The 26,880-nt window shown below is 37.1% G+C and overlaps 2 protein-coding genes across 2 annotated transcripts in view; one reads left to right on the forward strand and one right to left on the reverse strand.

Moving 5' to 3' along the window:
* Nucleotides 1–26,880, reverse strand: part of LOC100117476 (aromatic-L-amino-acid decarboxylase) — a 745,226-nt gene that overhangs the window by 611,257 nt on the left and 107,089 nt on the right. The window contains exon 4 of the mRNA XM_031925521.1: nt 16,957–17,027. Within this exon, the coding sequence (XP_031781381.1) occupies nt 16,957–17,027 (71 nt within the window). The remainder of the gene's footprint in view (nt 1–16,956; nt 17,028–26,880) is intronic.
* Nucleotides 17,372–26,880, forward strand: part of LOC116416589 (phosphoserine phosphatase-like) — a 61,588-nt gene continuing 52,079 nt past the window's right edge. Inside the window, exon 1 of the mRNA XM_031925526.1 lies at nt 17,372–17,623. Within this exon, the coding sequence (XP_031781386.1) occupies nt 17,565–17,623 (59 nt within the window). The 5' untranslated portion in view covers nt 17,372–17,564. The remainder of the gene's footprint in view (nt 17,624–26,880) is intronic.

Genomic DNA, 26,880 nt, shown 5'->3' on the forward strand with positions numbered 1-26,880 from the left:
CGCCCCTTGCCGCTAGCGTCCCATCTTGTTTGCCATTCAGCCATCGTCTTCTTTCTTGCAGCATCTCAGATCTCTTTCTGGCTTTTGTCATTCGATCGTCTTCTATCTTCAAAAACGTCCTTCCTTTTCAACGCTAAAAGGTCAATGGGTGGCATGCCTGCTATAATGCAAGCAGCATCGTTCGATACCGTACGGTAAGCAGACGCCACTCTTAGTTCTCTTCGCCTATACAAGGTAGTCAACTTTCGTGCATAAAATTTTACCCGCACCGCATCTGCCTATTTTGGGGCTCCGTATAGCATGATCGATGAGGTTACACTGGCTAGGAGTAACCTTCGCTTCTAAGTTAGCCCTCCTACATTTGGCATTCATCGTGATAAAGCAGCGCTAACTTTTGCTGCTCTATCACTTACTACTTCTAGATGCTGTTTAAAACTTAGTCTTGCATCGATGGTGATGCTCAAGTATTTGATAGTTGGTTGAGAAACGATCTCATGTCCATCCACCGTCAGTGTGATTTCCTCCATCTTCTTCCTACTGGAATAGAAGATAACTTCCGTTTTGTGACTCGCTAATTCCAAACCCGTCTCTGTTAGCTATTCGTGTATTATACAAGTTGACTCTTTAGCTATGTCTTTCACCTTCTTTATGTTTCGCTACTACCACTACTGCCATGTCGTCAGCGAATCCTACGACTGTTGCTCCTTCAGGTAATTGTAACTTTAGTACCCCGTTATACATGTTTCAGGTCGGTGGGCCAAGTACTGATCCTTGGAGGACACCTCTAGTACCTTTATACGTCTTAGTACCGTCCTCAGTGTCATAAAATAAGATTCTGTCCTTCAAGTAGTCGGACATCATCCTTCTTATATATAAGGGCACATTCTGCTTCCGGAGTGCCTCGTGTATTTCACTCCATCTGGCCAAATTGAATGCATTTTCGGCATCTAATATAACTATGGCGCAATACTTCTTTTTTTCTCCCTTCCATCTTTTCCCCTCTATCACTGTTTGCGCAGTGTCAATCACTAATACTAACTGCGTCCAAGGTTGAACGCTCCTTTCTAAAGCCATATTGGTCTATATCAATAAAATTTGACATACATTATTATTTTTGGATTCTGAATTCGGAAAAAGAGTTATTTTTTATTTTTCTAACTATTTTTTTATAGCCATTTTTTGATTTTTAAAAAACACTATTTTGCGTTTTTTTCAATTATCTCATTGTTACAAACAATTTAGCTATAATGCATTTGAAAGAAAATAAAATTACGTACTTTTCCTTGTTTGGTTTTCGGGATTGACCGCTTTGTTTGTGAAGAAAAGCTACTAAGTTCTATATATATGTTTAAACTAAAAATGGTGGAATGAGTGAGGGAAGGTTAGGTGAATAAATCAAACGCAAAAAAAAACACAATGAATTGCGCGGGAAAAAGACGACTTGCCTCGGCGTAAAAACTCTCACGGAGAAGAGAGAAAAGCCGGGACAAGCGAATAGCTTTATTGAAGAAATAATGAAATTATACAATGCAAAGTGACTCTAGGATAGACCAAATAAAGGGAGAGAGAGAAACGCAATTATGACTAAACGCTAAATTCGCCGCGAGGTACCTTTCGCACGCTGGAGACCTCTCCTACCTTGTTCGCAGAACGAAACGTGGACGGCGCAACGTAAAGCCCTGGCCGCACGTGGGTGGGATGCACCTTCCTCGGTCGCAGGACGCCTCGACGTCTCGAGGGAACCTATCCTGGCCCACGGGCAGACCTTTTCAGCCCTGCCGAGTAGGTAGCGATCGCCGGGTGGAAATCGGCACGCCGAGGAAACACACACGAAGAAAACACACACACACAGCACACCGCTCGTAATTCGCACACAATACGCGACGCACGGAATTAAAAGTAGAGTCGACCGTCCTGAAAAGGACGTGAGTGACGACTTTAATCGCACGCAAATACAAGAGGTGTAGACGCAAGATGCAAAAGTCGACCGGTTCCTCGGGAGAAGCTGTCAGAACTGACTGGCACGTGCTCGCAAGCCCCAATCCCGCGCGAAAAAGATACGCCCCTGGCGGCGCGCGCATGCGCTCGCCCGCTCTCGCCGCAGCGATCGACGCTCTACGGCGCGAAATTCAAATCTCGCTAACCGGCCATACATAACCCGAACAGTTTGGCAATTAAAATGGAAAAGGTGATATTTTCTTTCAAATTCATATCTCTAAAACTAAACATTATAATCTCACGAAAAGAATCATGTCAGCCGGCAACGTGTTAGTAAATTTTGTCTAAAGTTAAATTCGTTCGACCTAGCGCCCGTTTAATAAATATGGTCGGACGATATTGACGTCAGTATTAACGAGTGAATGGCATAATCTCACGCCTGGATTTCCCCGAAAATCCACCTCGTTACAGTGGCTGCCCAGCGCGTGGGGTACGGTCATGAAAAGTCGGAAAAATTAAGTGCGAAGAAGTCGGAAGTGTGTAGTGCGCGACATTTTTGCAGTCAGTGAGACGCTTATCCGCCATCTTGGGCACTCGGCGTCGACCACGCATTAAATTCCAACTTTGTGCTCTCACAGCCAACAGAATGAATAAAATAATTTTTCTTGTGTGCCGTAAAACTCGTGTTATAGTGCCGGGATAATTAAAACTCACCGTATTGCCAAAATTCGCTGACCACGTGGAGTTAGCCACAGTAGCCGAAAAACTGGGGTTCACAGAAGTGATTTCATGGTTTACCCTAGTACTCTTTTTTTTGGACTCTAGTGTAGCAATACACGGGTTTATAAATTTTCTTACAGCCAGTTGAGAGTGTAGAATTTTCCCGAACATAATACGAAGTCAAAGAAAACTTTTTTTTGTTCCCCTTTTTGCAAAATTCGAAGCCGTAGTAGTTGAGGAAAAATTAATGTTTTGCGGATTTGTTCAAAAATTTTTCGTATGTAATTTTAGACTTCACATAGTGCTTGAAACGAGAAAATTAAATTTTCTGTTTTTTTTTTTTTATCATCGTGATAATTCGTAGCCGTTGGCCACGATCACGTGGTGAATTGAGGTTCACAGAAGTGAACACATAGTTTGCCCTGATCCGCGTATTACAGCGGTAATTTCATAAACGATAATGAAAATTTCGTTGTTATGGAATTTTAAAAATATCCAGCAGTAGTTGAGAGTTGGAAAATAATGTTCCCCGTTGGTTTATGTGTTAAGAAAGTTAGAGTCCATAAAGATAGTGAAGAAAAATTAGCTTTTGCTTACAGCCGCTTGACAATTTGCATATTACAATCATTTAAGCCTAACAATTTTTTTTTGAGAATTCAGCATCGAAAAAATTTTTGCGATAGCAAGCTTGACATTATTGAAAAATTTTCAAACGAAGATTCAATTACAGCCATCCTGTCGACTATCCTTATATCCCCGAACGAATTAATATAGAATTGACGTAGCTTGATTGTAAGTCAAACCAAGCGATAGCAAAAAAAATTGATTTGCCCTTTTACTATCTATATACCCCAAAAATAATAGAGATATTATTTATGCATAATAACTTTATCATTATGTTCGCGTATTATACGTTTCCGCATAAAATATGTATCACCTAGCACGGTTTGATTCTCGCGCCTCTTGATGACAAGTTAATTATGGCGCTCCAAGAAACGAAAGAGCGTATGCGTATGCCCTTCTGCGGTCTGAGATCGATTAGTGCGCGTGAGAGCGTCAGATTCGTTTCGGCATCGATCGAGAGCAGTGTGATCCGAAACCTAGCCTCTATTCACGTGTAGCTTTTTTATTGTGCCTGTAGTAATCGCTGCAATTTGAATTATATTTGTTAGTGAATTACTCGTGTGATTCCTCCCTTATTTCTATAATTCGTGTAAATAAAGTGCCTGTAATTCCGTGTGGGCGAGACACAAGCGTGCCGTCATCGCATAGCGAATTTTCGCTATAGGTCCCGGTCGCGACGACTCAACGAGTTGTCTTAAGTCGTTCACGGAGCGAGGGCTGGACCCGTTCCCGAGACGTCGGGGCCCTGTGCACGTGCTGGGCGTTGCTACCCCGGGATATCTCCATCTTCTTGACCAACAATCTACCCAGAAGAGACGGTGGTCCGTCACGTACAGCGCACCGATATTTGCGATTTGCGGCGTTATTGTAGGGGCTGATCCCCAAAATATTAGGTAAGCGAGCGCTCTGTAAATATAAGGATCGATTATCCACTGCGTAAGTTAAATTAGATAAAAAGTTTGACTTTTGAATTTACTTGATAAATAAATAATTTCTATTTCACTAGCTTGCTCAGGCTTTTCCCTCTGTTCCGTGAGGGTTTTTATGCCTAAGCAAGTTACCGTTTTATATTTAGTTTAACCGCGAAATTGCTGCATTTTTTAATTAAGGACCCGACTACTCATTCCTTTTCCCACTTCCTTCATAAATGAAATTTGACTGTTTTCACATTATTAATTGAAATGTATATTTATGCTCATAATAATTTTGAATTATAATTTATATACATGTACGTTTCGCAGTCGAATAAGTTGTGTACCGGTCAGACGATCAATTCAATAATTATTGCTTGCCTTACCTGCCGAAAAACTCAAGTTAAGAAATTGGTCGAATTAATAATCGTGGTAACTGAATATTGTGAGTACTATCTATGATAATGTCGATAATTTGTGTAAATTAAAGCATTGTGATCGGGTTGTACACCGGATCGTGACGACGAAAATAATTATTTTCCAGGCTGATCATTTTGCAAAAGTTTGAGTCATATAACGAAATTGTAGACCCGTGATACAGAGTTTTTTTGTCGTACGTCAAAGCTGAGGCCGGAACTTTTAAAATTTCTTAAAGTGTTGAGAAGAATTGCTAGCTGCAGATTTGGTTCGAAATTCGATTTGAATTCGTGCTCAAAAAAAAATTTGTTCACGGTGAAAGTATTGTTGTTGAAAAAGCATGTGCTAGATAATAGATTAAATTATTTGCCGCTTCTTAAAATTAACGAATTAGATTTAAGCCGGGTTATTAAATTCGTTCTGAATTATTCGCAAGAAGATTCGTCAAAATAAGCAAGTGAGCATTGTTGTTGTTGAGATTCTAGATAGTGAACGAATTCGAATTTAAGCCCAAAAATTTCCTTATTTTTGTTTACCTTTTTACTCGCGTTTGTAGCGAACAAGTCGACTGATATATTATTCTAAGAATTAACTGCTAGACCTGCTGAATTTACTGCCTAATTTACCAGCAAAATTTTCTGCCTTGAGTTCTGCTTACCGCCGAGATCAGCAAAGATTTTTTCAGTCACAACCAATGTTTAATATTGTCAGACTTGAGAAAAAGAAACCTGCTCTGTGCAAAAATGCAAGCTGCTGTTTCGACGTCAAAATGAGTTCTCATTTAGAAATTATGGTAAAATTACGGAAGAATTCAGAGGTGAGGAATCTCAGTCGAGAAATTCGAAAACTACATACAGCCGAATTGAAAGCCAGACTACGATCCTTGAGTGCTAGTACAAATGGCTCTAAAGATTCACGCCGAGATAGACTGTTACGTGCCACGCTATGGTATTCCGGTTATCAAGACCCGGTACTATGGTACGGTTGGGTAACGATATATAAATTGCCAGAAACTAGCACGAAAAATCGCAGCGCCAAGAGAATTTGTAGACAAAGGCTATAGCCGGGTTACTATGGTGAAATGGCCCCCTTGGAAAATGTATATATGTTATATACCATTCGATGGGGGATAAAAAAAAACTCCCATAGCCAAATTTTTAGCTCTCTGTCTAGTGCGCATGCGCAGTAACATCGATAAACGTGTTTTTTTGATTTTATTTTTTTCTGAAGTCCCTATAGGATAAAAATTTTTTTAAAAATTCACATTGGTGTATTTTTATGTCATGAATAACTGCAATTTTTTTGGGATTACATAACCTCAAATATCGGATCTAAAAAAATTATTAAAGTTTTCAATCGATATTTTGACCCCCTTGTTTTTGAGGTGCAACTTTTTAAGTAGACTTTTTTTGTGTACTTTTTCCCGTTCTTTACGATGGCACTAACGTTTTTTCCTTAAAAATGGTGGCACAACTCGATTTGAGCCAAAAACTGATTTTTTTGCCATTTTTTCACGTTTTTAGCTGGTTATGTTACAATTTAGTTACTAAAGTGACTCCTTTTGAGTAGTTTTGCATATCTTCCCATGAAAACATAATCAAATGAAATATTTTGTTCGCTCCAAGCCGTATTTTTTATATTATCTTACGTTTTCAATGATGGTCTTATCAGAATTGTGATATCACCTTATTATAAAACTGATGGCTAATGTTATGTTCTTTTTAAACGTTCTGTGATTGGTCGAAAGTATTGTCTCTGTCGCACTTTTTTGTTTATTGTTTATTTTTATTTATAATAAAAGGTTATGCTTGGCCGCGCGGTTGACGCGGCGGCTGCAATGCAGACGATCTGCGTAGTGAATGGTCAATCATAAAATTAAGAATTATCAGGAGCATAAACAAATAAAGTATTTTGATTTCTTAATTAATTAAACGATGCGCAAACCAATGGCCAACATTGTTTTTTTCAAAACTAATTTTTTTTTTCTTACAATTGTCTATATAAGGGAGAAAGTACAATACGTCCCGTCCCGTCCCGTACCGACCCCGGGACATACCGTCTGAAATAAGTCACTTTTATATTATTGGCTAATTCTGTTCGATAACCCAATCGACGGTACAGAATTAGCCAATCCCGTAAAAACAGCTTATTTCAGACGGTATGTCCCGAGGTCGGTACGGGACGACGGACTCAATTGTACTTTCTCCATAATATACTAATACAAGTGAATGGTGAAAACGCTGTTAGTATAAGTTTATAACTTTTAAAGTAAATTAAAATCTAGCAAATAAAAATTGTTTCGATTTTTCTTTTTACTATTTCGGCTTTTGACTGATAATTGATAGCAATACTAGAAAAAATAATAAAGTAGTTAAGTATTTATTTTCAAATACATTTGAGTTAGTTGGAACCGAAGGCTGACGCGGCTACTTTAAATCTTTCTGCTGTTTACTTCAAAACTAACAATCTTGTATATTTAAAGTGAGTACTATATATTTTACATATCTTTTAAAAAAATGAAGATTTAACAAAGTTTTTCAAAAGTTTTGACATCACAGATTATATGCTTTGATATTAGGGTTATATGTATTTCTAATACATATTACACAATAAATTAATATTTTGTTAAATAACTTCTTTAAAATCAAAACCTATTATTAATATCTAAAATGTTATTTTTATGCCGACACTTTGAGTTTTGAAAAAAATACTGTAACCAACCTACTGATAAATAAAAAATCTCCCATGTATTTATAATAAATACACTTGTATTTTACCGGTATATGCAGAGTAAGACTTATTAATGGGTAGAAAAATAAAATTTTTATTATAAATTCTGTAGTATTAAGAGTAATTGTATCAAAAATAATGACAGATAATATAGTAATATAATAATATGATATAATAATATAATAATATGATATAATAATATAATAATATAATATAATAATATAATAATGTAATAATAATAACAGATAATTATTAGACCTTTTTATACGCTAAATAAGAAAAACATGTTGTGTACGTTATTAAATTCTTGCATAAAATCAAAAGTTTAAACCAACATTAAATTATAAACTGTTTTAGTACTCGCATAAAGATCCGATCTTATCCTAAAATAAAAATAGCAATCAGATTTTAAATCAATAAGCTAACAAAAAAGTAATTAATAAAAATGAATTTTCAATCCTATAGATATAGATATACGTACAATGCATGTAAGGGGAACGAGCCTTTATCTATTTAACTTAACCAATTTAGGCTAATCACATAAAGTAAAATGAGAAATTAGTTAAACATAAAGTTGTTGAAACTATTAACTAAATAAAATTAAGAAGGAAAAACATTTGAATAAAATATGACAATAAACTTTTGCTAGAAACGGATTTGACGATTGATGAGTTGCATGTTTTGATGTAATGCGGTATATTAATTATACAAGTATGATTAAATTGATAAAATATAGAAAGTCTTGAACAATAATTAATTTGTTTATGTATAAAATACTGTCAAATTAATAAAAAATGCACATAAATATCTGCATATGACTATATATGATGTGATTTTTACTATAGTTAATTATTATGAGATGAGAAAAAATATTTGGTTTTACATAAAAACAATACATGAGAAATAATAAAAATGAAAAATAGAACTAATAGGATGCGAACTTATTAATTGTCAATTAACTTTTAAGTTAAAAAAATGTAAAATGAATAAAGTAAACACAAGCTAACCTATGCTTTAAACACATACGTATATGAAACATCATTAAAAACAACATTATTTATTTATTTTAAAATACACTATTATTCATGTCTAGATACAAGAACATATTTTTACAAAAAAACAAATTGAATATAATAATTTCATAGGTTTGTTGATTTTATAAAATCACTAGGTGCAAGCACTTCAATACAGTTTTTATGACAAAAAAAAATTATTTGCTTAAAAAACTTATAAATGAAATACAACTTATTTCACTTTTACTAGGCAATATTATTTTTTTGCTTTTCATGTAAAGCTACTGAGAAAACTGGATTATACAAGAACTTAGATTATAATATTTTTGTAATATTTATTATTCATTCTAGTTTTTAATTTAAAAAAAGGCAAACAATTTTTTTAGATTTTTAAAAACTAACTAACAGCATTTTTAAATGTATTGTAAAATATTTATATTTTATTATTTCAGAAGTGATCTTCTTGTCTAATGGTTAAATAAATATGGCATCTAATAGTAATGAAGAGTCAGATAACATCAGGAAACGCGATGATCGAAGATGTGCCATGTGTAATATTTATATTAGAAAATCAATTGGTCGAGAAAAGGAAATCGAATCTGAAGTTGAAATCGAATATGCTAAACAATTATCAAATAAAGATATTTACATCCATGATGTAATTTGTGATTCATGTAGAAAGCGATTAGCCAAATACATATCAAGCTCTAAACCTAAAAAGGTTAATGTTCCAGCAACTGCTTCGTCTCAAGATTCAAATGTTTCTGAATCATTTTCTCAGCTAACTGTCACTTCATCATCTCAGGAAAGTACACAATCATCTGTATACACAATAAAGGAACAAAAAGTACGAGCAACCACGGAATTACTTATTCAAAGGACGATTGCGACACATAAATATTGCTTTGTTTGTGGGTACCAAAAACAGACTAATAATATATTAGTTCCTTTAGAGGCCCGAATTCAAGTTTATAGTAAAATGAATGTTTTTATTTCACATGGCAATAGATGCTGTTGCACACATTTAATTAAAAAAAGATTTTATGAAGATGAACTAAATAAAATTAATATTTTTTCCACTACAAGTACGGTATATATTGATGAATTACTACAATTTTTGAGTCAATTATCAATGAAAGCAGACGAAACTTTATTAGATACAGTAGCTGAATTTTCCATGCCTGAAAAAAAATTGAAAGTTTTTACGGGATTAACGTGGGAAAATATTAATTATCTTAAAGATCAACTCACTTCTCTGAAGAATTCCTGTGTAAGGACAGCGACACAAGCCATTGTCGTATTTTTATTCAAAATGCGCTCTGGGAATTCTAACTCGCTCATCTCTACAATATTTGACATTGAAAGCGAACAACAAGTATCTCGTTTTTGTCAATCAGTATTATTATCTTTCGAAAAAGATTTACTACCAAAACACTTTGGATTAGAAAATGTAGACAGAAATGAATTGATTGAAAATCAAACTTCTAATATGGCAAAGAAATTACATCCTGGTAAACAACTTATTTTGATTGCTGATGGTACTTATATAAGGCATGAAAAAAGCTCTAATAACGAGTACCAAAGAAAATCTTATTCAGGCCAAAAAAAAGTTCCTCTGACTAAACCATTTACTACATGGACTACTAATGGTTATGTTGTTGACCAGTTAGGTCCATATCTTGCAAATAAAAATGATGCTACAATACTGATTGAAATATTGGAAGAGAAGCAGAATATTTTACAGAAACTTCTTCGCCAAGGGGACATTTTTATACTGGATAGAGGTTTCAGGGACATTAAACAAAAATTAGAAAATATGGGTTATATTGTTTTGATGCCTGCACTCAAAGGTTCAAAATCTCAACTTTCTACGCAAGAATCAAATGAAACAATATTCACGACAAAACTGCGATGGGTTGTTGAAGCAGTGCACGGAGTTCAAAAGAAAAAATATAGGTTATTAGATCACAAACTTGATAATAAAATGGTGAAAAATACTGGATCTTATTGTAAAATTTCTTGCTACTTAAATAACTTGTTTGGCAAACGCCTAGATTCTGATGAAGACATGCAAGATGAAATATTTAGTGCTATGCAATCTAGAAAAAATGTTGAAAATACATTAGCAGTTTTAGTAGCAGACAAAAGATGGAGTCGTCGGAAACTACCATTTAAAATAATAACTTCGGATGATTTACCAGACTTTCCTGAATTAACAATAAAAGATTTGAAAATTCTGTTTACAGGAACATATCAGCTTAAACAGACAATATCTTACTTAGCGGAAATGCTTGACGCAGATAATAATTTGAAGATTGGATATTCAAAAGAGACTAACAATATTCTCAAACTTGAAGTTCAATCCAGGCATATTAACAGAAAACAATACAAATGTTTCGTTGAGTATAAACCAAATGGTATTGGTTATTCTAGCATCTTAAGACACTGTTGTGATTGTGCTAACGGTAACCGTACTATAGGATGTTGTGCGCATATTGCTGCCATAATCTATTATCTTTCACATGGAAGATATTTATCAAAAATCATACGACCAGCTGAAATTCTGTCTAAAATGTTTCTTAATGATCAAATTGAAGTGTGTATTGATGAAGATAGTGACAATGATGAGTGAATCATTTTTTCTATTGTGAACATTCGTTATTTTTAAAAAGCTACTTGTATACGTTCCATAATTTATTTTAAATAGCCTATGAAGATAATAAATTATACTTTGTACGAATTGAACATACTTAACTTCAATTCCTTTTTACCTGATAATTATTACTGTCAATAGATTTTGAATAATCAATTAAGTAGAGGCAGATAAGCCAAATATGGCCTTTTTAAGACCACAAGACGCCAAAAGTACCCTCAAACGATCGATTTCAAGGCTATGTTTAGCTAAAAACAGGCTTTTTTGCGTGAAAACCCTTGCATTATGACATTTTTAGGTTAGTTTTGGGTTACATGGTACCAAAAATGGCCTTTTTAGGCGTTAAATCACTCAAATGAGGGCATTTTTAGGTTAAAGAGAAAAGCAGACACTGACAGCGGCGATATTCTTTTTATATATAGAGAGAAACCCTTTATTACCTCAAATTCTGATAAGACCATCATTGAAAACGTAAGATAATATAAAAAATACGGCTTGGAGCGAACAAAATATTTCATTTGATTATGTTTTCATGGGAAGATATGCAAAACTACTCAAAAGGAGTCACTTTAGTAACTAAATTGTAACATAACCAGCTAAAAACGTGAAAAAATGGCAAAAAATCAGTTTTTGGCTCAAATCGAGTTGTGCCACCATTTTTAAGGAAAAAACGTTAGTGCCATCGTAAAGAACGGGAAAAAGTACACAAAAAAAGTCTACTTAAAAAGTTGCACCTCAAAAACAAGGGGGTCAAAATATCGATTGAAAACTTTAATAATTTTTTTAGATCCGATATTTGAGGTTATGTAATCCCAAAAAAATTGCAGTTATTCATGACATAAAAATACACCAATGTGAATTTTTAAAAAAATTTTTATCCTATAGGGACTTCAGAAAAAATAAAATCAAAAAAACACGTTTATCGACGTTACTGCGCATGCGCACTAGGCAGAGAGCTAAAATTTTGGCTATGGGAGTTTTTTTTTATCCCCCATCGAATGGTATATAACATATATACATTTTCCAAGGGGGCCATTTCACCATAGTAACCCGGCTATAGCCTTTATGGAGAGGAGGCCGATAAAATCCGAATAACGAAGACGAAATCGCTATGTCACCATGCCGGTAAAAGTGAAGACCATGTTAACCAATGCAGCTCCGGCAAAGCCAAGGCCCAGTACCAGAAGGAGAAGATATCGAGGAAAAAGAGTAGAAGACTGCGTGGTCGAGTTAGAAGTCGAAATCGAGGTCGAAGTCGGAGTTTTAGCAGCAGTTCAAGTCGAAGCAGCAGCAGTTCGAGCCAAACAGCCGCAGTTCAAGCAGCAGCAGTTCGAGTCGAAGCAGCCGCAGTTCGAGCAGCAGCAGTTCGAGTCGAAGCAGCCGCAATTCGAGCAGCAGCAGTTCAAGTCGAAGCAGCCGCAGTCCGAGCAGCAGCAACAGCAGCAACTTGAGCAGCAGTAGCAGTAGCAGAAGCTCTAGTATTAATAGCCGGAATAGTAGTCGTAATGACAGTCATGTCATCCAACCGAAGCCAGATGGAGTTCAAGATAGAATATTTTTCCAGCCAGTGTATCAAAGCCAGACCTTCGAGGAATGCCAAGTCTGTGGCCAAATAGGAGTGGTTTTTCAAAACTGCCCTACATGCGCCACACTTCGTCATCGGTTGGGAAATGGCAATGCAGGAGCAACACAGAGATCGATGCTACCCGCACTATCTCACAACAGACCTCTATTAAAGTGCAGAAAAGTGGGCATGCGAGGTCTGCGTTGCAGAGAGGTATGCCAGTTTTGGGAGGGGGAGGGAGTGGTCCAAGCCCACTAGTGTCGCCAGGGAGGAAGCTAAGAAGGAAGCACCAAGAGATACAACAAATATACCAACAAAAAAATGCACTTCCTGTAGATGATGTCCAGGTGTCAGGATGATCCTGAGGTTAACCCATTATAATTATGTTAAATGATATATGGTGCTTCCTTTAAATTACACCAGGTTTAACCACCAAGAAACCTCGTTTACAATCATAAGTGTAGTATTAGCGTTAAAATTCCAAGAAGTTTCGAGAAATTCCCTGAAAAATACGAAAAGTGCTATATTTCATCTTTACATTAAAATATTGCAATATTGATGCACTAAAGGAAGTAAATAAAACGGTAGGAATATTCTTAGATGTAAGGACTCATGTGACATTAAACAAATTTCAATTAGAATTGGAGGAATTTGGATAAATTGAACTTGAAATGACGTTTTGGATAGAAATTTAAGCAAATTAATATTATGTAGATGTAGATGATACTTTCACGTGTGTTCTAAAATATAATTGTTCCCATGCAATAAATAAGGAAACTCAGCAATAAAATAGAAAATATGACGGAAGGAGCACTTTATTCAACAATAAACCTAGCTAACCTAAATCTAATGTAAAAGAAACGTAAGAAAAATTAAATTGATAAAGGTACGAAAATTTGCGAAGACACGAGAACCATCAGCGTTCCCGGGTATAAGGATAATTACCCTAGTCTATTTTATTATCCTCACTAACTTCTTAATTCTTTACATCGAACTTTTGCGTCGAAATGTGGCAAAATAATCAAAAATCACTCATACAGAATTTTTGCGTCAAAGTGCGACAGTTAAATTGTAAATTGTAAACACACATCATTTCCGTATCGAAGTGCGACAAGTGAACTAAAAATCAATTAAAAACTGCTACCTTAACTAAAGTATAAGCATTAAGCCTCAGGCTAAAAGCACCAACAAAAGTGACTTTACGAAAAGTGAAACCATCCTCGCTGTCCCCAGCTATGATATTTCCTACTGAAAAAAGGTAGATGACAATTAGCTGATTATTATATGATCATCAGATGGTAATCAGGTGATATCAGTTTAATATTTTTAGGTATGCCCAGATCAGCCTTGCGTTCGGCATCAGACATGGATACCCAGTGAAATGGGTGTTTAATTCATCCAGAGTAAAGCCATGTAAGTCCTATTTGGCCTTTGAAATGAGACCAAGAATCCGTAATTTATTGCAGGCGTTATTGTTATTTTCTAGAGTATCCAAAACTCTTTTGTAAATAAACTCCACTAGCGCACGATTACTCTGTTGTTCAGCCTCAACGGCAAGAGCTTAAGTGCCTTATCAGGCATGTTTGTTTCGATTTTTTAAAGCTTCTGGTAAACTGTATAGTTTTCTCACTTTGAGGTCCACCTATGGCAACCTTTCTGTCTCGGTGTGAATTGTTTAAGTGGAGCACGTTGGTCAATGACAGTCATGATGTTTTGACTAAGTTAGGTGTCAACTCTGCTATTGGAACAACTAATCGACAAGCAAGCAGCCAGAAGTGATAAAAGCTCCTCTGTCTTGTTTACTTCCGAGTCCCTGTATTTAAAACTGTCGAGAACAGAGGAGTTTATTATCTAAGAGTATATCTTAACGTCAATGATGTTATGGTTGCTTGAAAAGTTCGCCAGTGAATTGTTTGCATTTAGCAGTACGTTATAATCGTCAGTAAAAATCACGTTAATCAACGTGTGAAAATTTCGGGCGTGATGAGTTTGCGGAAGTATATTTTTCGTCGCAAGCCTGCCTTTTCCAACGATAATTAATTGCATTTTGCAATTAACGCATCTGCACTTTTTTGTTTTTGCAAATGGGAGTCCACGAGAGCATCGACAAGTCAAGACAAGGTAATTCGGAGGAACAGCGGAGCTACGAGGAGCAACGGCCGATTCCAAAGAAAAACAGCGAGGAAGAGTTTTCCCGGAATGCGTGATCAGACTGAACTCATTGAGACTCTGCTGCGACAGAAAATCACATTTTGAATACGAAAGTAACAGAGATAAATCATCGCGACGTACGCTTTCATTAATCACAGACTTAATATCGGCGTGGCTTGAGAGAATCGCGCGTGATTTTCCAAGATGTTTAGCCAGCGAGAGTCCGGAGAAAAAAGACGCGAGTTAGCAGCCAGAACGAGGGGACGCTGGAAAATGAGGAAAGCAGAGGAAGAAAACCAACAGTTCGACTGGGGGACAAACTGAACTTAGATCACTTCTACAGAGCATTGTCTGTAAGTTGTAGCTTAGGCGCAAAAGCTAGGTGAAAGATTAGTAAAAAGAATGAGAGAGAGAGAGAGAGAGAAAATGTAAAAGAAACGTGTAGAAAAAGTTGGCACGAGAAAAAGCGGTAAGCAGCGCGAAAATTTAGGATTGCGCGTGAGAAATGACAAGCGAGTCCCTAAGCGAATTCTGAAATCTTGGGGCTGCTTTGTGTTGCCGGGCGTGCAAGAAGGAAAAGGAAATAGAGCGTGCGCGAGGCACGAAGCGCTGCCCTGTTAGCATCATTGAAAATAAAATCATGAGATTCTGGTAAAAAGAAAAATTTCCACAACTTTTTAGATTGATTGGCTATAGTCTCTTAAAGATGATCATATAACACCAATTATTTAATATATACGTAACTAGCACGCCACACGCAGCCTTACGGCTTGCTTCCTTGCATGGCTTCGCGTTTTGCGTGTAAGGCACGACCGCTGACGCTCGCGCAGCACGCTCGACTGATCCACCGACACTCGCGCATGTCTTTTGATATTAACGCTCGCTAGCGTCTGGCATTCAATTGAAGCTTTTGGACCAGATAGGGCGTCCCACCGAAATTGTTGTTCAATTATATGTACCAAAAATCGTTTCTAAGGTTGTTGTTTATGTATAAGCGTTTCGAAAAAATGTTTGTCACGGTAAAAAGTTGTGTTTTTAAAATATCTACAACTTTTATATTCAAGGTATTTATGTAAAATGTATGGCCTCGAAGATTTATGATATATACTGGTTTATTGCTATAAAAAATCGATTTTGGTTAATAAAGTTCAAGTGCCAATAAAAAAGGTTGTATTTCTTTGAGATCTACAACTTTTTAATTTAACTTCTTTTTGTAGAATGCATAGAATTCGAGTTGGAGCCAAAAAACCGTTCTTAGCGATTTTTTGATGTGACCGCATCCTGCGTATACATCCAGGATCAAGCCCAAAATAAATTTGGCACCTTACTATTGCGAGGGGAGTTTGCACACAAATTTTTAGCCCGATTGATAAAAGTCTCTTAGAGATAATCATGTAACACCAAAATTTTTATTCAAAAAAACACGCAAAAATTGAACAAATTGTGCCCGCATTTTAAAAAAACGTAGAAAATCAGGATAAAAAGAAATAGTTTTTAGGTTTGTGCGAAAGGAGACTCCACCTAAAATTTCAGCCCGATCGGTCGAAAAATTGCGTGAGATATCGCATCTCATACATTTTTCGATGACAAAACTATAAGGCCCTTTCGCGTCGCGGTCGTGCCTAAAAATCAAAAAATCGAAAAATTTCGAAATACGAAAAATTTCGCAATTTGAAATGATGAAACGCATCAGATTGAAAAACAAAACACAAAAATGCCTTGCAGTTGTGTGCGCAAAACATTGAAAATAGGATAAGAAGTCTACTTTCGCACAAGCTAGGAAGCTTGTGTTCTGCAGTCGTACTTAAAGATTTAAAAAATGATAGGACATTTCATGTTGCAGGAAAATGTTAACAAATAAAAACACATTAAAATGTCGAGGTTCTTTTAATCCGGCATTAATTCGATTTAATACAGCTAATTCAGTAGTATATGATATTGTTTTACATGCATCCCTATTGCAAAATCTCACATCACGCCAAAATAACATGTATAATTGCAAGTCAAAATTATTTTTAAATCAAATAACACAATAAATTAGTTTTAAATAGAAATTGACATGCCTTAATGGCGTTACTATTCGGATGATGCATCGTAAAGTAGGTGTACTAAAACACTTTAGAGCTATTTTTTGTAATTTTTATAAAAAAATCCAACCTAAGATTTAGGTGACATTTTTTAGTAGGAATATACTTACGATTTAATTCAAATGATTGTGATAAATTTTTCACTTACTTGTAAAACACCTCCACCTTGACTATTCTCACTGAAGTATAAAAAATCATTCGGCAAACCAATAACTTTTCCTTTCAACAGAAGAAAAAATTGTTAGACCATTATGTCTATTTAATAATGCATTGTTATAAAGACATTTGAATAGATATAACTAGCAATGTAACGCTCGCTCGGTTGCATTTCGATGGAGACTCGGTTCAACATGTACATTGTAAATAAGTACATTTGAAATAAATGTTTTACTATTTGAATTTTCAATCATATAAAATTTGACATTTTTGGAATATTGTAAATTTTATGTTATAACATTCTTTAAGGAAAAAGTTTAACGGTTGCCAGTGCAATTAATGCAAGTTGAGCATGTTACGACGTCCCTCCGGGACAGAATCAACATGCTGTATAATACTTTTTTTGTTACAGCTATGAAACGTGAGAGTAAGAGAAACAGAAAGAGAAGGAGTATCGAGAGAGATTTAAATTCGGCAACGTACGACGTTGTCACTTGCTCGCACGCTACTGACAAGGCTTGACAACAGTGTGTCAGAGGGTACGGGTAAACCTGTGCTAGCGCTAGCGAGCCATTCGATTGCGAGGTCAACCGAACCAGGATGATCTTCCAAGACCATCTTCACGGGGGTCAGGGTAGCTGTGCTGGCCACTTACATTTGTGAGTACTAGTTCTTACAAACTCCTGATTATTCAGGGGACTTAAAGCCTCTCTCTCTCTCTCTCTCTCTCTCTCTCTCTCTCTCTCTCTCTCTCTCTCTCTCTCTCTCACCTCGATCGTGTATTGGTAGCTGGCATCCGCCCATCAGGCGCGTTGTGTATGCCAAACCATCAATAAATAGTTGACCCAAGTTTTACACTAATCCGAGATATTGTTATTGACTAATCTTAGACCCTGCCGATTCCGCGGACTTGTGTGCACACTCGAGCATATCTGAGTCGTCCAAGCCATGCCTTCTGCATGCTCGACACGTTATTATCAATAATAAACAGGGCTCTTCAGGACCTGGTTATAATAGCAGCGAGTAGTAATAAAGCTGCTGCTAAAACAGATATATTCCAACAATTGTACAATGAACCATTTAATTACTTTGTTCATCTGCATATTTATAAATTTAATAAAACAATAGCATGAACTCAAAATTCTTGTTTTAAGAAAGGATAAATTTCAATGTTGTCAATAATCAGGCATATTGATTAGACACAAAAAAATGTGTCAAAATATGTCGGCGGTCTTGATGATAATCGTGCAGTGTAAGTAAATTATTGCTATATTATTCTCATATTCATTTCAAAACATTACCAATTTATATATATATATATATATATATACACTTGTGCTACAAACTTGTTGTTACTTTGACCACTTTATGGGTTTCAGTGGAGGGGCGCAGTTCCCTTCGACGGTCTGTGAGACGGGTTTGAATTCGTTACACTTAAGTCAATATTGTTACACAAGTAAACGTACTGTAAAAGAGGTCAAATGAGATAAAAATTACAAAAAGCTTTCTTAAATTCTAATAAAATTATGAAATATAGAAAGTATGTCTAGAACACATTTTTATATGACCGATCATTTAAATCTGAAATAAAAAATAGAAAATATGAAAAAACTAGTGGCAGATCTTGACTGTTCTAATCTACAAGATTTGTCGTAGCAAGTTATACGATCTTATCTAAACTGTGTTACCACTAACTCCGAATTTGTTGACGGGCCCTTTGCCTATTGCACGATGCAGACTCTCTACCAGAAAACAAGGAGTCTACTAAATCTCGCAGGGAGAGTTTGAGTGGTTTGCACACACTCAATAAGCGATGCGTACTGAGAAATAGCACTCGTACTCGCTGACCAGGTACAGCCACACGACAACAAATTACTTGTACAAAAGGCGCTCCGTGGATCGTTTCCTGGCCTGTTAAAGCCTCGGTGACGATTCGAGTAGTTGTGAAATTAATTGAAACGCGGCAACGATCGACCAATCAACATCTGACGTGCAAGGATGTTATATAAAAGTAATTCAGTGATACTCGCGTGAGAAGTGCTGACTTGCAGGTAAAAGCACTCGCTCGGATGTTCGGCGATCGGTCTCGTACTGTCGCAATCGGTCTAGTATAAGTCGCCTGTATGAGTGCACGAATAAAGTCGTACAGGCACTACACACATATTTACATGCCAAGAATATATGAACATGGGACCTTACAAGTAAATCCGTAAGACCGAGAACGATACTTTATCAGATTATTACTTTTACATGTTAAAGTTCCAGAAAGTTGCATCCCATAACATTAATCAAAAAATATATATGATGCAGTTTTAGAAAGTTTAAATTATAAACGGGATGAGTACATTTTTATTGGTGGACCAGGACGGAGTAAAAAAAGTTATTTCCTTAATGTTTTAATAGATTACTTAAAATTACATAATATACCATTTTTATGTGTTGCTTGGCCCGGTATTGCAGCGAACTTACTTAGTAATGGAAGATTTAAATTACCGCTGAATATTAATGACTGCATACAATTTTATGTAAAAACTAATTCTAAAATGGAAGAAAACATTAAGATGTACGAATTATAATGTGGGATGGTATATCAATGATATCAAAAATTGCTTTTAAAGCAGTTGATCGTCTTTTTCAAGATTTATGTAACGTAAAAGTAATGTTTAGTGATTAATCTATGCTCGTTTCAGAAAATTTTACACAAACAATACCAGTAGTCCGACACGGTAGTCGAATTAAAGTTATCGAAAATTCAGTGAAGTATAGCTACTTATGGATGAATTTCAGACGCATGACATTGAATCAAAACCTTCGTGTATCCAACAATGAAGACAATTATAAACAATGGCTACTAAATGTTAGTGATGAAAAACGTTTAAACTTATATAAAGAAGAAAATGAGTTATTTAAAACATTAGTTAACATAATATCAAAAGCAGACATTATTACAGAAATCTTTGGAAATAATATAAAAATTAAAGGATAAAGTTATTTTTGCTTCTAAAAATAATGATGTAATTGATATTAATAATAAAATACTATTATAGAAGAACATTTTGTTGAATATGTAAGTATAGATACAGCAGAAGATGATAATTTATAAACTTAGATGTTATGTTTCTTACAGAATTTCTGAATTCTTCAATTCCTAATGGACTTCCTCCACTCAAATTACAATTAAAAATTGAAGCCATTGTAAGTTTATACAGAAATTTTAATATAAATAAAGGTCTTTATAATGTCACACGATTGATGGTTAAACAATTTTGAAAGTATTTAATCCAAGCAGAAATTTCAAATGGAAAGAATATCAGAAAAATTAGATTTGATACCAAGAATAACCTTATCACCATCTAAAGAAGAACTACCATTCAATATGCATCAAAAACGATTTCATATTAGATTAGGTTTTCCATTGACAATAAATGAATCACATGATCAGTCATACAATAAAGTTAGCATCCATCTACCAATACCAGTTTCAAGTCATGGTCAGTTATATGTAGCTCTATCTAGTCTAGAGTAAAAAATAGACCATATTTAAAGTTGCTATTAATGAACAATGCCAAAGTAGAACAATCAAGTATTACAGAAACAAAAATTTACTTTAACAATATTGTATACAAGAAAGTATTATTAACAGTATAATATTATAACAGCTGCACTATTTTCTAAATGCACCAATGAAAATATGAAAATCGGTTGTAACCTTTTGTAAATTCTGTAATAATGTCTGCATAACATGCAAATGGAAAATGAACTGTTGAAACAGCTCAACAATGAGCTTAAAGAAAAAAATGTTTTGCTAAAAGAAATCATAGGAAAGCAAAAAAATCAACAGAAAAACAACAAATCTTATGCTGAAATAACTGTTAATAAACCTCAACAGAAGAAAATTCCTAAAATTATAGTTAAATCTATAAATAATGAAACGCAAGCTGATGTCAAAAAGAGGATAACAAAATGTTTAATAAAGGATAAGACTATTAAAACAAAAGAGGTGTACATAAAGAATAGAGATGAGATTGTGATTAAATGTGAAAGCAATGATAGTGTTGTAGTAGCTGAAAAGATTTTAAGATATAAGTTAGATGAAATATGTGAAATAAAAATGGAGCAGATAAACAATCTAAAAATCAAAATAGTTGGAATAGACAATTATATGAATATGGACGAGAATAGTATTGAAGAAGATATTAAAACCAGGAATTTCGCGAGTTTTAACACAGCAGCTCAAGTACTACACATGTACACAAACAAAAGGACAAGTCTTAGCAGTGTTATAATGGAAGTAACAGCTGAAATCTATAAAAACATCAGAGATAACAAAACAGAATTTATATTGGTTGTCAAAGCTGTAAAGTTTTTGACTTAATAAATGTTAAACCATGTTACAACTGTGGTAGACTTGGTCACAGTGGAAGAAAGTGTAGAAATTCAACGCAATTTCTCAAGTGCTCAAATAAACACAAAACTATTGAGTATGAAAGTACAGTTTTAATATGTCCAAATTGTAGTTACAGCAAAGAAAGCTTTTAAAATAAACTATGATGTATATCACGATGCATTTGATACAAATAATTGTGATATACTAAAGAAAAAGATTCAAAAATATATTGAAACTACTGATTATCCTCTGACACCTATATTACCGACAATCAAGATAATACCGATGCATTTCCAACTGAAGACAATGGACAGACAGAAAAATAGTCAGGGACAGCAACAGCAACAGCAACTACAACAGCAGCAACAACAACAGCAACAACAACAGCAACAACAACATCAGCAGCTAAAGCAACAGAGAAAGAAAACCAATGCAGTAAATACTGCGAGGACTAGATAGTTTAATTTGTTTAAGTATGGATTTTAAAATTCTTAATAAAATTACAAAAGACTCTATACAAAATGAAAAAACTTTTGAAAATGTTGCTAGTTTTAACAAAATGTTAATTAATACAACTGACCTTATAATGCGTGTAAATATTAGAAGTATGTCAGCAAATTTTGATAAACTAAAAATTTTTATAGAAAGTCTAAATTGTAAACCATCAATTATTGTATGCACTGAGACTTTTGTGCAAGTTAATTATAATTTACATGAATTAGAAGGTTATAAAAGTTACTATAATCGAACAGAGACGATTACTCCCAAGTCAGATAAAAACAAAGATAAAACGGCAGGTCCTGATGGCGATAAAGTTCTCTGCTGTGATTACAGCTGGCCTGGTTATACCAAGTTTACCTGTCCAGAATGTGCAAAAGAATTGCCAAAAAACGAGAAAGAGAGCGTGTAGATAAGGTCCCTACCACTCCAAAGAATCCGCGGACCTTCAACACTGATAGCGTAACAGGAGTAGAGCAAACGCTACACGGCACGGCGAGCGACTCACCGCTAGCAACGAGAAGCCCGACCGATGTGGAGTCGTCTTGAGATGGAGGTACTGTTGCCAGCGCTTTAGTAGCGAAGTACCCACGGTGGTCGCTGGCCGTAGAAGTTGGCCAATATAAATTAAGAGGACTCTACGACACCGGAGCTTCGCGCACTGTCCTCGGCCCCATAGGCATATCTCTCGCGGCCTCGTTAAATAGGCGCGTCCAACCTCGTGTGGGCCCCGGAGCTAGAGCTGTAGACGGTCATTATGTTCCTATAATTGGTAGGTTAAATTGCCCTTCACTATGGGAGGGATAACACATTCGATCGATGTCCTTATTTTGAGTGAAGTCGGTACTGAATGCACCTTGGGTGCAGACTTCGTTCGCGCATTTTCGGCGATGCTTGATCCAGTGGCAAATAAGCTACTGCTCCAAGGCACAGATGTTGAGGTATCGGCCGTTCTCTCGTCTATGCGTGCTGAGGAGCTTTTATCGCTCGCCTCTCTCGGAATTGAAGCAATTACCGATGATCAGCGCTTGGAAATTGACGGTCTAATGAAAGAATTGCTACCAGATCCCTCCTACGAACAGCTAGGTTGTACCGGATGGATCCATCATGACATTGACGTCGGCAGTGCTCGCCCAATCAAACAGCGGTATTACCCTGTTTCGAAAATCTTAGAGGACGAGATGCATTTGCTCGTGCGCAAGATGCTCCGTGCCGGAATAATTAGAAGATCCAAAAGTAATTGGTCAAGTCCAGTGGTTATGGAAGTCAGATGGCAGCTTTCGCTTCTGCGTCGACTACCGAAGGGTAATGCTGTATCAAAAATAGCTGCGTAACCGCTTCCTTATATGGACGTGATACTGCGGAAAATACAGCATACTAGATACATAACTGCGCTGGATTGCTCAGGAGCGTTTTTACAAATACCTCTTACAGAGCGATCCATTCCGATCACAGCTTTCACTATACCTGGGCTTGGTTTGTTTGAATTCGTCAGAATGCCGTATGGCCTGGCAGGAGGGCCGGCTACGTTCCAGATGCTGGCTGACAAATTGATTACGCCGGAAATGGAGCCATATGCTTTCGCATATTTAGACGATATTATTATTGCGACTGATACTTTCTCAGATCACATCAAGTAGCTGACTTTAATCCTGAAACGGATAAATGACGCCAGTCTGACCATAAATCGCAAAAAGTCTAAGGTTTGTATGTCCGAAGTGCGCTACCTCGGCGTACTTGTGAATCGCGAAGGTTGCCGCCCTGATCCAGAACGAGTTCGACCTATTGTAGAGTACCCAGCTCCCAAGAATCTAAAGCAGCTGCGTAGGTTTCTCGGGATGGCATCATGGTACAGAAAGTTTTTAGAAGATTTTGCCACACTATGTGAACCGCTCACTGCGCTCACCCGCAAAAATGTTAAGTACGAGTGGAAGAATGAACAATGGGCTGCTTTCGAGCAGGTTAAAGCACTAGTTGCTACCGCCCTAGTTTTAGCAAGGCCTGACTTCAGCGCTCCATTCATTGTTGAATATGATGCTAGTGATACAGGGCTTGGAAGCGTTCTTCTGCAGCGCATTGATGGCGAGGACCGCGTGCTCTGCTTTGCAAGCCGCGTCTTGTCTTCCACAGAGCGAAGGCTATCGGTGACCGAGAGATAATGTCTCAGTGTAATTTGGTCTATCGAAAAATTCAGACCTTACATTGAAGGCTATCATTTCATAGTCGTGACAGACCACCATAGCTTAGTGTGGCTTCAAAACTTAAAACATCCGAATGGTAAATTAGGTCGTTGGTCTCTACGTCTTCAGTCTTATGACTTTGATATAGTTCATAGAAAAGGAAAGGACAATGTCGTCCCCGACGCACTTTCTCGTATGTATGAGACCGATGAGGACGAAACAGCTGTATTAGTATCCCTCTCCAGGGATGAGTCCATCAAGAACCCATGGTACTTGAAGAAGGTGAAGCAAGTCGTCGAGGACCCCATGGCACATTCCTTTTGGAAAATCACGACTGAACGGCTTTACCATTACTACCCTGATCCGATAGTGGATTAGTTCCGATAGTGGACTTACTGGGACAAGATGAGGATGCTTGGAAGCTGGACGATACGAACACCTATTAATTTTCATTGATCTACTTACGAGGTGGATTGAATGCATCCCGATTAGAAAGGCGAATGGAAAAACCATCAAGAGAGAACTGAATCAGAGGATTTTCTTAAGATTCGGAATTCCCGACCGCTTTTTATCGGATAATGGAACGCCTTTCAAGAACAAGCTAGTGGGCAGCTTTTTGGAAGCACATGGAGTGTACCACGGCACCTGCGCTCCCTATTCGCCAAAATCCAATCCGACCGAGCGAGTGAACCGCACGATCAAGACAATGATTGCTGCAATTATCAAAACCAAGCATACTACTTGGGACGAGCACATACCAGAGTTCGCGTTCGCGTATAATACTGCAATTCATGAGGCGACACGCTCAAGCCCAGCGTTCCTCAATTATGGAAGAAATCCCGAGCCGCCGTGCTCTGCACGAAGAGAAATAGAGCCGCCAGGAAAAGCTTAGAAAAAGCCCCGCAGGATGATTGGCAAGCTCGCATGGAAAAATTGGACGACTTTCGAGCCAATGCCCTTGAAAATTCTAAAGCCACTCAGGAAAGGCAAGAAAAATACTATAACTCTAAACATCGCGACGTTGAATACAAGGTCGGTGAAAAGGTATGGGCAAGGAACCGTATACTCTCTTCTGTATACGCAAATACGCAGGTCCGTTCATCATCACGGCTCGTTTAGGAATGAACTCTTACACGCTCCAGACGAGCAAGGAGTAAATATCGGTAAAGTTGCCGTGTGCGACTTGAAACCATGCCACGATGCAGAGCAGTTCCCAGACGATGCGCAAAAACCCCAAGGTATAGACAGTACAACATCAGAGCCGCCGACTTTGTCGAAGATAAATGAGCACGTATCGATTGTGCAACCTGCGTCGGCGACGGACGCGATTACTGACACTGCGCCGCAAATTCTAACTACGATCGTACCGAAGTGCAGGGGCAGACCTCGAGGCTCCAAGAAAGCGGTATCACCGCTGACTGAAACCTCGCCTCGGCAATTGCGCCCCAGAGACAAACCTAACTAACATTCCTTCTACTCTTTGCTTGCTTGGACTGCTATTATACCTGACTGCTTTCTCTTCTGCTTAAAATTTTTTTTTTTGCAACATTTACATCTACGACCAGGAGACCGGCCCAGCAAATCAGCAAGCTGGTAAAGCAGATGATCCTCGCGCAGACCAGTGAAATCCCGTTCTTGTTCCTGGGAGCAGGGGAGCGGGGGTTCCTCCCGCCCTACAAGCTCTGCCTCCAAGCCAGGAGAAACCACCACATGACATCGTGCCAGAGGCTGGCGCCCAGCAAGATCCTGCTAAAGAAGAAGACCGGTTGAGCATAACTCCGGACACTCCTCCTCCGCCAGCCACCAGCGATCACCTGACATTGATGCGCGAGAAGTGGGTAGCGCTCGAAGCTAATGCTCGCGCTTGTCGACAAGCTCGCCGACAGGTCCAACGAGAGGAGGAAGCGACTTATAAGGAGGTGCTCCTCTTCGCGCGAAATCCCGACGCTAGGGTAAAAGCTGTGATTTCTCCGGACTTCCTTACCAAGGTCCAGGACGCAGTTAAGCTAAGGGAGCATGTGGAGAAGGCTGAAGCTTAGTGGCATGAGGAGAAGAAGAAGGAGGAGCAGAGGAAGGCCCTGAAGTTGGAGCAACTGCAGAAGCTGCACGAGCTCGAACAAATTAGAGAACAGCTGCACCAGCTCGAGGCCCCCCAGGCCAGCAAGCCAAAGGCTCAGCATACCAGCGAGCTGCATCCAAGAGATCCTGGACCAACAGCCATAATGAATAAACATGCTACGATGCCTTGTGATCAGATGGATGGCCCTCGCGTAGATCTGAGATACGTTAGATACTGCCAAGTATGCAATCTGACAGGGGTGTCAAGGACTAAGAACTGCCCCAACTACTTCCTTCACCGCAAGTTCCAGAGCGGAGAGTTTCAGCGCTACCGCTAATAGAAACATCTACTGCGAAGATCATTACACCTCTTGTCAAGCTTCGCAGCATTTAAAATCAGGAGACTGATCGTGTTATACGTTCCTACTTTTTTTGTTGTTTGTTCGCTGTTACGAAGCATAACAATTATTATATGGCACCCACGCCTTCGATTTTTGTTTATTTCATTATATTTTCCTTTATTTAGAGAAGAGAGACGAAGAGGCTAATAGATGTTTAATAAATCAAAATATTTTTCTACTATTCAAACTATAATCTTTTATTTCCCATTGGTCGAGAGAGACTAGTTGATCGAGTTGGTACCCCGTGCTACCAACGTCTCGGGGTGTGGCATATAACGAGCTGACTCGCGTTCACTCGTTATGTCTCTCTCTCCTACATTATGTATAAATATATATATATATATATATATATATATATATATATATATATATATATATATATATATATATAT

This window comes from Nasonia vitripennis (genome assembly GCF_009193385.2).
Source record: "Nasonia vitripennis strain AsymCx chromosome 2 unlocalized genomic scaffold, Nvit_psr_1.1 chr2_random0010, whole genome shotgun sequence".
Taxonomy (NCBI): domain Eukaryota; kingdom Metazoa; phylum Arthropoda; class Insecta; order Hymenoptera; family Pteromalidae; genus Nasonia; species Nasonia vitripennis.